Source organism: Suillus discolor (genome assembly GCF_016758755.1).
Source record: "Suillus discolor strain FC423 chromosome Unknown F5147scaffold_129, whole genome shotgun sequence".
Taxonomy (NCBI): Eukaryota; Fungi; Basidiomycota; class Agaricomycetes; order Boletales; family Suillaceae; genus Suillus; species Suillus discolor.
The window spans coordinates 12,771-24,887 of record NW_024541376.1 but is presented as its reverse complement, the minus strand read 5'-3'; the positions used below and the strand labels follow the sequence as shown (position 1 = coordinate 24,887).

Sequence of the window (12,117 nt, the reverse complement as noted above, 5' to 3'; positions counted from 1 at the left end):
CTGCGCAGAGGTTGTGGATCAGTGGCAGAAGCATTTTACTTGATAACCAACAGCGAGTGACAGGGATGCAAGACAGACCCAATTGCTAGCGAGCATTACCTTTAGAGCCCAGCTGCACAAAACGGGAGCGGGAGGAAGCACTGGCTTGCTGTGCAAGCAACAGAGGCGGTTTGTGCATCTTGCAAGGTCTGCAGATTGTCAGCTAGAGCGTTCCAATTATCTTTCCAATACGCTTTCTGAAGACTGAGGGTCAGTAGTGCGGCCGTAAGCATACCGTGACCATCTAATACTGTGTACTGTGAGCTGTAGGCAGACCAATATTTGAAAGAAAGTTGTCGACTGGTGAGTCAAAGCACTGGACGTAATTCTATATTCGGTTTCTGCTGTGGCGTGGCAGTGTTCGAAGATATCCAGCGGACGCGTTATCAGGAGGCGAGTCTGGGAATACTTTATGTGGTTACACTATCTGGAAAGAATTCGACAACATCAGTGTCATGTAGTCACGGTAGTAATGCAGTAATGGAAACAATTGGAACCATGCGGCTTTGCTGACGCGGGCTAATGTCGGACATAACAAGTCGTAATAGACTAAACTCACCGATACACCTGTCAGATGGACTTTGCATGGTCACTAGGCCGTCTCGCTGCTTATCAGAAAATGATAATGACTTTGACATACCGTGCCAGCGTGGTGTGATGCATGTGACAAACGAATTTGTCCTGCGCCGCGGCTCCGGTCGGACACAGCGTTTCAACGATGCCCAGGCGCCGGGGTCCGCGGCCGCGGCCGGTGAATGCCATTCGCTTGCAGTCCAGATGGGGATTCCGAGGCTCAATGGTACTTTGTATGCTAATTGCCAATTGATCTTCTAGAAGACCATCAGAATTGGACGTAACTCTAAGACAGGCAGGATCCGGGTGGCTGTACTTCGGAGCCCGCGCCTCTTTCGTAAGCATTAATGACACTTTTACTCACATTCAACGGCAGGACACTATGATCAATCAGTACCAGGTATCGTAAAGACTTCATTGATATTGTTGTTTTGGTAGCTCATTCTTCAATTACTAGTCACCTTTCATTGCTCATTATCATTCGCTGCTGCACAGCGCATTCAACCGAATTCTCATATTGCAACCCGTCATATCGCAAACCGTCCCTTTGAAAGTACTTGATGCTCGAATCATTAGCCTGAGGCTTTTCTTTCCGTGCCGTTTTCAGTGCTTTGAACAATATTGCCACACCTCATTTTGCCTTTGTGTGCTAACTGAGTACGTAGCATGATACAAGTCCAGGAGCAGACATTCTGAGACTTATATCTCCCCTTCAACCTTGGCAGGCCACCTCCGAACGCTGAAGACTGGTCATAACATTGTCTACTTTTTTACCACAGATTCTTCCCAGCGCTTGGTGCGATCATACCAGCGTCTATCATGTCGAACAGTCCTCGACAACACGTGTAGTATGATCTGAACCCTCAAAACGTTGCAACCTTCCCTCTCAGCTGAATTCTATCCACAGTCCCCATATCCCCACCCCGTCTTTCTCTCTCTTATTCCATCCACCACTCAGCCCATCCTCGATCCTCATCATTTTGCTCCATCATGCTATCATGCCTAGTTGCTCAGAAAGCCGATACATCAGACTTGAAGGCGAGTTCCTCCATATTACCTTCGTATCTATTTCATGATCCTCACACTCTATCTACACTGTACAGTTATCGACGCAAAAAATCTTTTAGTCCCTCCTGGCGTATTCCCGCTGGCATTTATGTGTCCATCAATGTCGACTCGGGGAGACGCTGGAAGTCAGCCATCAGTGTCCTATCATCCGATCAATCTGTAGCGTGGGGAAATACTGTGACCTTGTAAAGCTCATGGTGATCGACGCGATCCAAGAACTGATATTGAGTTTATAGATCATCACACGCCTCACCTGCATTGTCGGTCGAGATCAGAGCATCCTATGAGTTTATTCGAATGCTAGGCGGCGGAGAGGTCATCAGAAAACTTCAAATGCCATGGGATGAGCTACTCGATTGTGGAGATGAGCCATTTGGCGAGTGATTTGCTTCCTATTCATGCACATATACTCACTATCAATTAGACCTTCGCGCGGAAGTCACTTCCGCATACCTAACCTGTTTATAGGTCCTTGTTGTTATTTGAGTCGTACCTGAAGGTGGTCGGAACAGAACTTGTTTCAAGTTGGAGTCCCTGACCGCCACACCCCTCGTGTTGAGTTCTCCATTCCAGCAAGAGCGGTGATTAAAGACATCACGTTCTCCGCTTTTACACAAGCTTAATCCCTGCAATCAGAAACTGATCATTGCAATCGTTGTTGTCAAGAAGACCTTGATGCCGATATACTGTAGCAAGAATAAAGTGGTAATCATTGGGTGCCGGACCCAGAGAGAGCCTAAAATTAGCTACACGCTACAAGCACGTTGCGTCACATTAAACGCTGATACAAGAACAGAAATCATCTTGCTTGCCACATTAATTTCGTGCCTCTCCGAGGTACTAAACAAACAAAGACTAGTCAGTATATGCTGCGGATTGCATGAGGACACTTTCATCAAAGTTCCGCCCATTCAGGTATGAACCAACCTGCGAAAACGCATAAAAGATTCCAATGCAGGCGCACCTCTCAACTCAAACATGAAGCTTTCTCTTGTCCTCAGCGCACTCGCATATATCGTGGTTCTTGCCACAGCGTACCCTATGCAAGCAGCCATCGCGAAACGTGCCTGTGAGTATTCAAATCTTTCATCACCATGCAGAGGTGTGACTTGCTGCTAGGTGTTAAACGCGCTGACCTTTCACCAAACATGGAGAAACGCGAGGAACCCGAACCCTACTACAATGATTACAACGACAGCACGTACGGGCCCTGTGGTGGCTAGGCTCGTGGAGGAACTTGATGCCGATGAATTGAATACTGCCATTACCGGCGAACTTGACCACAGATTCTAACAGGTGAGTTATAGCCGTATGTCTTATTCTTTGTGCAAATCATTAATTGTACTAGGTCCCGCATCGTCGTAACCTTACCTTCCCTGTACATCTACATATCTACTGATCGCTTGTTTTCTGGATGCACGTGTACTATAATAGAATCCCTGTTGTTTTTACGCCCTCTTTTTGACTTAACTACAGACCTAGTGTTGTTGCCACCAAGGTATCATTTGATGACATTGCATGTTGCATTGTTCAGCTCGTTCTCAGTTCCCGTCTAAAATGAGAGAGATGGTATATCAATTGTAGCTTGCTCAGTGTCAATTGGTTCTCATCTGAAGACAAGTATATCTTTTGAATGGACCTAATAGGGGAGAGTGCATGTTCCTCGCATCCTCACGGTAGGGATGGGTGCGTGCTTGCTGCTAGATATAGTTGAAACTAGATCATCTCGACCAAAGAGTTGTAGCCATCGTTGGCGACGGGCTGCCAGATCGAGGTCGGGGAATTCGATGGCTGCAACAGAGAAAAGTTCGTGATACATGTAGGTTAGATAACTCGGATACGCACCAGCAGAGAACGGTTTGAGCAGTGCCTGCTGCTCGTCGTCGACACCAAGGGCCACAGACAGATACATCCGGGCGACTCGAATTCTCAAAGCATCACATGGATGCATTCCTGACAAGAAAATTGGTTATACTAGTACGGGATTAACAGTACAACAATGAAGAACATACTCGACTCTCTGGGCATTCGGAGTTCATGAAATACTGTGTGACGTGTCTTCAGAAGGAACATGATGTATGACTTGAGAGACAATACCTACATCTGCGTAGTCTACGACCACCAACGCATTCCCCTCAATCACGAGCTAAGCCAGCGTCAAAAAAGCATCAAGGTCTGCGGATGGTACTTACCAAAGCTAGTTTGGCGGCCCAAGGTTACACATCGGCAAGGTATGGGATGTCATTCACCCGAACGTCAAGCATCGGGCGCTTGAGCATGTTGCAGATCGCATGAGCAACCGTCTTTTGCCCGTTTCTAGGGCCCCTTTCAGCAGGATATTCTACAGATGATAAAGGTAAACGAGAATGATGCAGAAGCGTCGCTTCAAAACGTACCATGCCTTCCAGAACGTTTGCTGGCTGCGGACTGTCAAGTGAGCATCCAATAGTAAGTGACGTGGATTGCATGAGATCCTGCAACAAATGCATTAGTTTGCGAGACAACCACCCCAGTATTACTATCGCCCGTATCATAGCCTGTTTGTCCCTGACCAGTTTCCTCCACGTGTATTGATCGTAAGAAGGTTCATCGCAATTCATCCCTGGAATGTAATCCATTCCTGGACACCAAGGTTGGTTTGAAGATCAGTAGAAACGTGCAACATGCTTACGTGTTTTTTGATGTCGTATTCTGCAAACCAGGTCAAGCGGTTGACAGCAAGTACCTCCATGTTTTCCAAAGGCAGCTTTGGAAGGTGAGCTGCCAGGGGGGGAGGAAAGAACATACCTGATCGAGGTAGATGAGAAAGGTTTGATTTGGGTAGATGACAAAAGTTTGATGTCGATATTAGGGAATCTATGAAAGTCATACGAGAAACAGAAGACAAACGTAGAGCAGGGTTCATGCAGCAATAAGCTCGAGCATGAGTCAAGGAATGACATTATATTGTGAACCGATACAAGGACGGGATGTGGAAGTATATGATTGTCCTGTGGCGCGAGCCGCATGCGAAGTGGTAAAATACCGAATGTAGTGTCGTTCGTACGTACAAATCACATTCGGCAGGCTTCATATGAAAGTGGATGAGTGAATTCCAATGGCTCGAGTTTTGCATTTGATTCTGTGCTTTCACTGTGACCAGGTCTGTTGTGTTTTTACCTACAATCGTGCGTACCGGCTAGTCTCGCAATCAACTTGTTTGTGGTAGTATACGCCAGCCCGGCCACGAGCCTATGGGTCATATGTACATTTGAGTACATTTTAATATAAGGAAAGTTGAACGCACAAAGGATGTTCTATTGATGCATAGGAGATTCGGCTGGTGATGATGTCAATGGAATCACTAAGTTGAAACCATTTCCTTACCACCCAGGTGAACATCCCAACACCCGCTCTTCAAAACTCGAGTGACCGTATGATTGTAGGGCCCCAAGATTGTCTAGCACGAGGACCTTGGTCGGAACGCCTCGTTTGTGGATTGGCCCTCGGTACTGAAACGGGTGTAAGCACCGTGACGGATGCATCTAAACGTACCCGTGGACATCACAAGGTCATGGTCTCGTCCTACCCTAGTGAGATATTCGTGGGATGATAGGACTCCAATGGCTGATCTCAGCGTCTTCTCGAGTCGACACTGACGCCTAGGTAAATGGCAGCGGGCATGCACCAGGAGGGGACATTCATATTGTTGAGCCGATGATTCTATATCTGAGTCGAGCATAAGGATCACAAAACGGCTATGAAGGTAATATACAGTGACTCACCTTCAAGCCATCCGAGTCAGACATGGTGGTGCGATGGGGGAAAATGAGGAGGATCGAGGATGTGCTTGGTGGTAGGTGCAGTGAGGAGTGAGGAGTATTTAAAGACAGGTAGGAGAAGAAGTGGCTGATCTTCTCGCACTTGTATTTCCATGGCGTTTGTATGTCTGACACAATACATGTGTGATTATGCAAAGCGTTGGGATGTCCGACGATTGAATGTTAGCGGGAGAGCCTGTATATGCTTAACAATTGGGCAACGTCAAGGTCAGTCGTCAGTGAAAGCAGCACGCCAAGTTTAAAGGGAACATGCGCATCCTGCGAGGCTTGCTACTCCTGGAATTTTATCGTCGAGTCATACCATTCACTTATACACATAGTAATGCAAAATGTAAATTCCAGTGTATTTCGTGCTAGGACAATATGAACTGCTGAAAGGACGCGCAAAAAAGTGAAAACATCCACGAGGGTTTGCGAGAGGGGATAGCAGAGTGTAACGGACGATATTAGGAGTGACAAAGAACAAGATTGAGACCTGGAACAACAGTTAGAATGAGCAAAGACTTAAGCTTAAAGTCGCTACACACCTACTATACACACGCTGCAAATGTGGTCAGCAAAGTGGTTTTGTTACGCAACACCAACCCAAACACCCTTGGACAAGATTCAGAACGCGAACAAAAAAAAGACACGCCAAAAGTGCGCCTAGGTTGCTTTGAAATTCCAAGAGGTACAGCGTCCAGGAGCCATGAAGTATTTCAAAACGTTCAGTTGATGTCGGTGGCAGTTGCGTCACGTAAGCGACACTGAAATAGAAATTTGAATTGGCATAAAGGTGGCCGCCTGCACCACCTCAGTCAATGTTGAGTCGATGCATTCCACCTTCATATATATATTCGGTGATTCGCTGTACCCAGCTGTACCCCTAGATGTTCCCATCACCTTCAAGACTTCCCTACATGATATACTGGCCTCTTCGCCCGGTACCAATGATATAGTCCCACAGTGCTTGGTTTGATGTCCGTGGGGAATCCAGCAGCGGTCACAGCTTCTTGAACATTAATGCGTCAATCGTCCTTCACCGAATAAGCATACAGTAGGTTTCATCCCCGCTTTTCAAGTGGACATTCTTTTCTCATCCCTCTATCCAGCCAAGATCATCCTCCCTTCATTATCAGCTCAATTGGACGACTTATATAGAATCATTTGGTTCTTAGCGTGTCGTCTTCAGTGGTTTTAACATTGTTCGCATTACCATACGAAATACACTCAATTCTACATCTTGCCTTGGTGTGCTGACTGAGTAGTACGATCCAAGTCCAATCACCCTGAGACTCGCCCCCTTCGAACTCGGCTGGCCACGTTCGCTGAGGTCTGGTCGCGACATTGTCTACTTTACATTCTTCCGCTAATCCTGGTCGGTGATCTCTATTCTCAGCGCTTAGTCTAATCACACCAGCGTCTATATCGTGCCGAACAGCCCTTAACAATATGGACATACACGTGTAGCATGAACAGAACGCTCAACCTCTTTTTTCTCTTAGCCGAACACCATCCACAGTCTGACTCATTCCATCCACCCTCCGCCTTCTCCTAGCGCTCATTCTGAACCTATCTCAATTTCAGATGCTGCGTGTCGTTCGTCGTTTGTTTCGCCCTACAATCAAACGTAGTGGCCTAAAAGAACGATATGTCAGACTTGAAGGCGAGTCCCTCTACATTACCTTCGTATCTGTTACATCATCCTCACACTCGACCTACAGTTATCAGTGGAAATAATATTCAAGTCCCTTCCTGGCGCATTCCTGCTGGCATCTACATATCCGTCAATGTCGACTCCCGGAGGCGCTGGAAATCACCCATCAGTGTCTTATCATTTGGTACATCTGTAACGTGGGGGAATTCTGTTACTCTGTAAAGTTCATGGATACTTTCTGACGCTATGCAAGAACTGATCGTTGGTTTATAGATTATCACATGCCTCACGTGCGTTGTCAGTGGAGATCAGAGCGTCTTATGAGCTTGGTCGAATGCTAGGCGGTGGAGAGGTCGTTGGAACACTTCGAATGTCATGGGATGAGCTACTCGATCATGGAGATGAGCCATTCGGTGAGTGATTCGCTTCTCACTCATGCACATACGCCAACGTCCTGTAGATTTATTGTTCCCACCCGTGCGCGGTGTCCACCCTTCCCTTAAGCTGAAGGCCGCCATTGTTCATGCTTGCGATGATCAGGACGACGCACTGATTGATGTGAGAAATGCTGGTTTCTGTCTTGTTAGCTTTGCTGACAGAACGCAAACTGCAGTCCCTCGCAGACTGCGAGATTGCTCGAGACACAGATGCAGGCCACGCACAATTTGCCGCATACGTGACGAGCAAGACAGTCTCTCGCCTGAAACGTGCTGTGAAGCATTTTCAGTTAGTTCTAGACCGGTGTCCGGTCAGCCATCCAGACCATGCCACGGCTCTCACCAACCTCGCGTGGGCCCGCCTCAAAGGCTACATCCGAAATGATCTTGAAGACATCGATGCCACCACTTCCCTCTTCCGCGAGGCCCTTGCATTGCGTCCGCAGCCCCATCCCGATTTTCCCTTATCTTTATACAATCTCACCGAAGCGCTGAATTGGCGGCACGACAAGAAAAGTACTGCTGCCGACATCCGGGAAGCCACCCAACTCTATCATGAACTACTACCTCACTGTCCAGAGGCCACCTACCTTCGTAGCATCGTGGCAGGAGAAAATGGTGTTGATTATGTGATCGACGAATGCAACAATCTTCCAACAGACGCATCTGATGAAGGCATCCACCTTCGAAGAGTCGTCCTCGAGCTCTGTCCTCTGGGCCATCAACTCCGTCCAGACACACTTGACACACTTTCACGTGCTCTCCGATCACGGTTTACAATGCGGCCACATCGATGATTTAGATGAAGGCATACAATTTAAACGTGAAGCCGTGTCTCTGTACCCCGAGGGACATGCTGTCCGTGACAACTACCTGAACGACTTGGCCGGTTTACTCATGTACCGCTTCAATCACCAAGGTAAACCTGATGACCTCGATGAGGCCATCTCTTTGCTCGAAGAATTGCTGCGCGTGCGCCCTGTTGGGCACAAATTCCGTGATGACTCATTGGTGAGCCTAGGCAACGCCCTCCGCCTCCGTTTCCACAAACACGGCGACATTGATGACATCACCCGAGCTATCGGCCTCTGTCGCGAGGCACTGACGTTGCGCCCACCTGGGCATTTACTTCATGCCTCCGCGCTTGACAACCTTGCCTCCGCGCTCCATGCCAGACATGACAAATCGCATGTTAGCGATGATCGTGACGAGGCCATTGACTTGTATCGCGAATCCCTTCGGTCAAGGCAGCCTGACAATCCAGATCGCCATCTGACTCTTTCGAATCTGAGCGTGGAACTCTACTCTCGTTTCCTGCAAACTCGGTAGAATGAAGATATCGAGGAGGCCCTTACCTACTCTTTGTCAAGAATCATTTGCGGTTCTGTCTCCACTGCACCCGGCCATATTTTCAGCTACGTGCGGCTGCAGGAGGTCCTATTTGTCTCGTTAACCAGATTCTACACGACCCATGCTGAATCTTGTTGCTTCGCTATAGAGGAACTTCAGACTTGTCATCAAGACATCCTACTGAAGGATTTCCTCGTCGTATCATGGAGCTATTGATTGGGCTTGCCAAGCAGAAATCTGTTGAAACAATGAATCTGCCCTAGAAGCATCCAAATGTGCTTTGAGCTTTCGACAACCATGTGACTGACACGATCATCAATCATCTCACGGCGTCGAGGCTGCAGCCGCTTTCGTGGTGGCACGATCACTTCCTGTAGATGCCGCCTCATGTGCCATACGTTGTAACAATCTACGACAATCAGTTGAACTTGTGGACAGGGCCGTGGCCAGCAGTGGTCGCTGGCATCTCGACTCAGGACTCCAGTCGAAGACCTCGAGACAGCAAAACCGACACTGGCGCGCAATTATTTGGAGCTGAGCAAGCGCATTTCCAATGCTGCCCAGGGTTCTGCAAACATCACCGACAGAGCTGCTGCTGATCAGGAAGTAACAGAGTATAGGAGACTTACAAGGCAATGGGATGCAGCAGTAGCTGAGATACGTGATATTCCAGCGTTCTCGCGCTTCCTGCTCCCACCTTGGTATGAAGACCTCCAAGTGGCAGCGCGCCAGGGCCCGGTCATTATCCTCATTGCCAGTCAATACTCATGCAGCGCCATCATTGTCCCGACGTCAGGAGATCCCCATCATGTTCCTTTGCCGTCCATCGCTCTCGCAGATCTAAAGATTCTCAAGGATCGCTTCGCCAGGGCAATACGAGAAGCATCTCGGATGAGCCCAAGGGAATCGAGGACGGATCTGATAGTGCTCTCGCGAATAATATGGGACCAGATCATGCTACCCATCGTCAACGTGCTCGAGCACGCCCTCAAACTACAGTGCCGCTCTCGAATCTGGTTGTGTCCCACTGCAGCTTTCACGTCCATTCCTCTCCATGCAGCTCACCCGTTTCAAACAAAGGCGGATCGTTCTGGGAAGGAGCCATGCCTGGAGGACCTCTACATTTGTTCTTACACGCCAACACTTTCTGCTCTGATCAGATCTAGACAGTTAATGAAGAAGCGCGTGCTTCCGTCCTTTGTGGCGATCGGACAAGGTCAACCGGGTGCAGGGAAGGGCAAGGCTCTCTTGGCTGTTGACAGCGAGCTTGAGCTTGTCCATAAACTCGTCCCTGCGACTGCCAACCACACCAGTATTTCTGGCGACGAAGCCACACGAGCAGGTGCACTCTCAGCTTTGCAGCAGAACACCTGGGTGCACCTTGCTTGTCATGGGAAGCAGGACCCTAAGCAGCCTTACGATTCACATTTTGTCATGAGAGACGAAACATCTGACGCTGCTCAATATCATGGAGAGACATCTTCCGCAGGCCGAGTTCGCGTTCTTATCGGCTTGTCATACCGCCGTCGGCGACGAGGAGACACCCGACGAAGTGATTCACCTCGCAGCTGGTCTTCAGTTTTCGGGGTTCAAGAGTGTCGTTGGCACGTTGTGGGAGGTCGACGACTCTGTCGCAAAACACGTCGTCGAAGCTTTCTACAGGTACATGTTCAGAGATTTGAAGGATGGTGGTGTCATGGACTGTACGAAGGCGGCCTGGGCGCTCAACTGTGCTATGCACTCGGTGAAGATGAAAGTACCGCTCGAGCAGAGGATGGTTTTTGTTCATATTGGTGTGTAATTCTATGTCGGATTGCCGTCGTCTAGTACATATTCACGTGTTGTTGATCTGTGATTCTCTTTCATCCTGTAGTACAAATGACCCTGATATATATTCTTGCGCTCTAGCTATCTTGTTTTCGTATACTCTGTTGTTTTTTGTCGACTAGAATGTTCACCAAAGTTCTTATGTGCTCGACTCGTCTGAAGCCTCGTCTTTTGCTCAATTGAGTACTTAGGTAGTATAGTAGGGGCCGACTCGCGCTTTCTAGTTATATAAGGAATCCTTCAAGTTTCAAGCTTTCTGCACTATGAACCCACATACTTCAGTCATAGCCCTATGTAGAAGTGGTGCCCCGGATGTGCCAAATGGCCCTAGAATGGGTACCAGCCTGCACCGGCCTATACATGCACATTGGTGCCGGCCAAGGGTGTTAAGGTGGTACTGGCCAACCACTGAAGTGGGGCTGCCTATACGTGAAGGCTGACCACAGGTGTAGGGGTGGTACTGGCCGACCACTACATATACATGTACATTGGTGCTGACCACAGGTGTGGGAGTGGTACTGGCCGACCACTGCCTACACATGTATATTGGTGCTGGCCAGAGGTGTGGGAGTAGTACTGGCCGACCACTGCCTACACATGTATATTGGTGCTGGCCAGAGGTGTGGGACTGGTACTGGCCGACCACTGCCTACACATGTATATTGGTGCTGGCCAGAGGTGTGAATGTGGTACTGGCCGACCACTGCATATACATGTACATTGGTGCTAACCACAGGTGTGGGAGTAGTACTAGCTGACCACAGCCCATAGATGTACATTGGTGCTGGCCAGAGGTGTGGGAGTGGTACCGGCCGACCACTGCCTACACATGTATATTGGTGCTGGCCAGAGGTGTGAATGTGGTACTGGCCGACCACTGCATATCCATGTACATTGGTGCTGACCACAGGTGTGGGAGTGGTACTGGCCGACCACTGCCTACACATGTATATTGGTGCTGGCCAGAGGTGTGGGACTGGTACTGGCCGACCATTCAAGTGAGGCTCCCTATACACACACATCAGTATCAGCCAACACCTTAGGACATGGAAAATAGAGTTGGCCTGACTAAGTCCAAGTCATGTAGAGGCAGGCAGTTCAACAACTTAAGGCATCAGAAAAACTTAACATTGTTGAAGAACCTTATGGTACTTGGCCAAGTCTTTCCAAGACTTGCACTAACACACTCAAGTCCAGCAAGATATTTGACTTATACCAGTTTGTCAGTATCAGTAGAAAGGCTAAGTATACAAATATATTTAAGTTTTTCATGTCCTATGTGGTCTGGAGCATCATGGTCAAACACAAGTATCTAAAACAATTCAGGAATGATAAGGAAAGTGTAGGTTTCCTGATGGCATTGATA

At 48.4% G+C, this 12,117-nt stretch overlaps 3 protein-coding genes across 3 annotated transcripts; 2 read left to right on the top strand and 1 right to left on the bottom strand.

The window, feature by feature from the left end:
• Window positions 1-2,638: 2,638 nt before the first annotated feature.
• Window positions 2,639-3,172, top strand: F5147DRAFT_841392 (uncharacterized protein). Its single transcript, XM_041444373.1, has 3 exons — window positions 2,639-2,749; window positions 2,800-2,976; window positions 3,029-3,172. The coding sequence occupies exons 1-2, from the start codon at window positions 2,659-2,661 to the stop codon at window positions 2,901-2,903; spliced, it is 195 nt and encodes a 64-aa protein (XP_041285296.1). The 5' UTR covers window positions 2,639-2,658; the 3' UTR covers window positions 2,904-2,976; window positions 3,029-3,172.
• A 9-nt stretch (window positions 3,173-3,181) lies between these two features.
• On the bottom strand, window positions 3,182-5,468 carry F5147DRAFT_658878 (uncharacterized protein; the record flags this gene model as incomplete). The annotated part of the gene is made up of 16 exons (XM_041434512.1): window positions 3,182-3,232; window positions 3,356-3,471; window positions 3,526-3,633; window positions 3,693-3,725; window positions 3,778-3,826; window positions 3,903-4,021; window positions 4,077-4,107; window positions 4,200-4,300; window positions 4,352-4,371; window positions 4,468-4,536; window positions 4,731-4,812; window positions 4,856-4,911; window positions 4,967-4,999; window positions 5,047-5,171; window positions 5,320-5,382; window positions 5,445-5,468. 16 exons carry the CDS (start codon window positions 5,466-5,468, stop codon window positions 3,182-3,184), a joined length of 1,080 nt encoding a protein of 359 aa, XP_041285295.1.
• A 1,663-nt stretch (window positions 5,469-7,131) lies between these two features.
• On the top strand, window positions 7,132-11,949 carry F5147DRAFT_764790 (uncharacterized protein; the record flags this gene model as incomplete). The annotated part of the gene is made up of 13 exons (XM_041440729.1): window positions 7,132-7,355; window positions 7,411-7,550; window positions 7,598-7,695; window positions 7,751-8,203; window positions 8,235-8,899; window positions 9,073-9,163; window positions 9,363-10,355; window positions 10,414-10,717; window positions 11,034-11,164; window positions 11,256-11,313; window positions 11,370-11,487; window positions 11,523-11,603; window positions 11,662-11,949. The coding sequence occupies 13 exons, from the start codon at window positions 7,132-7,134 to the stop codon at window positions 11,792-11,794; spliced, it is 3,489 nt and encodes a 1,162-aa protein (XP_041285294.1). The 3' UTR covers window positions 11,795-11,949.
• Window positions 11,950-12,117: the final 168 nt, after the last annotated feature.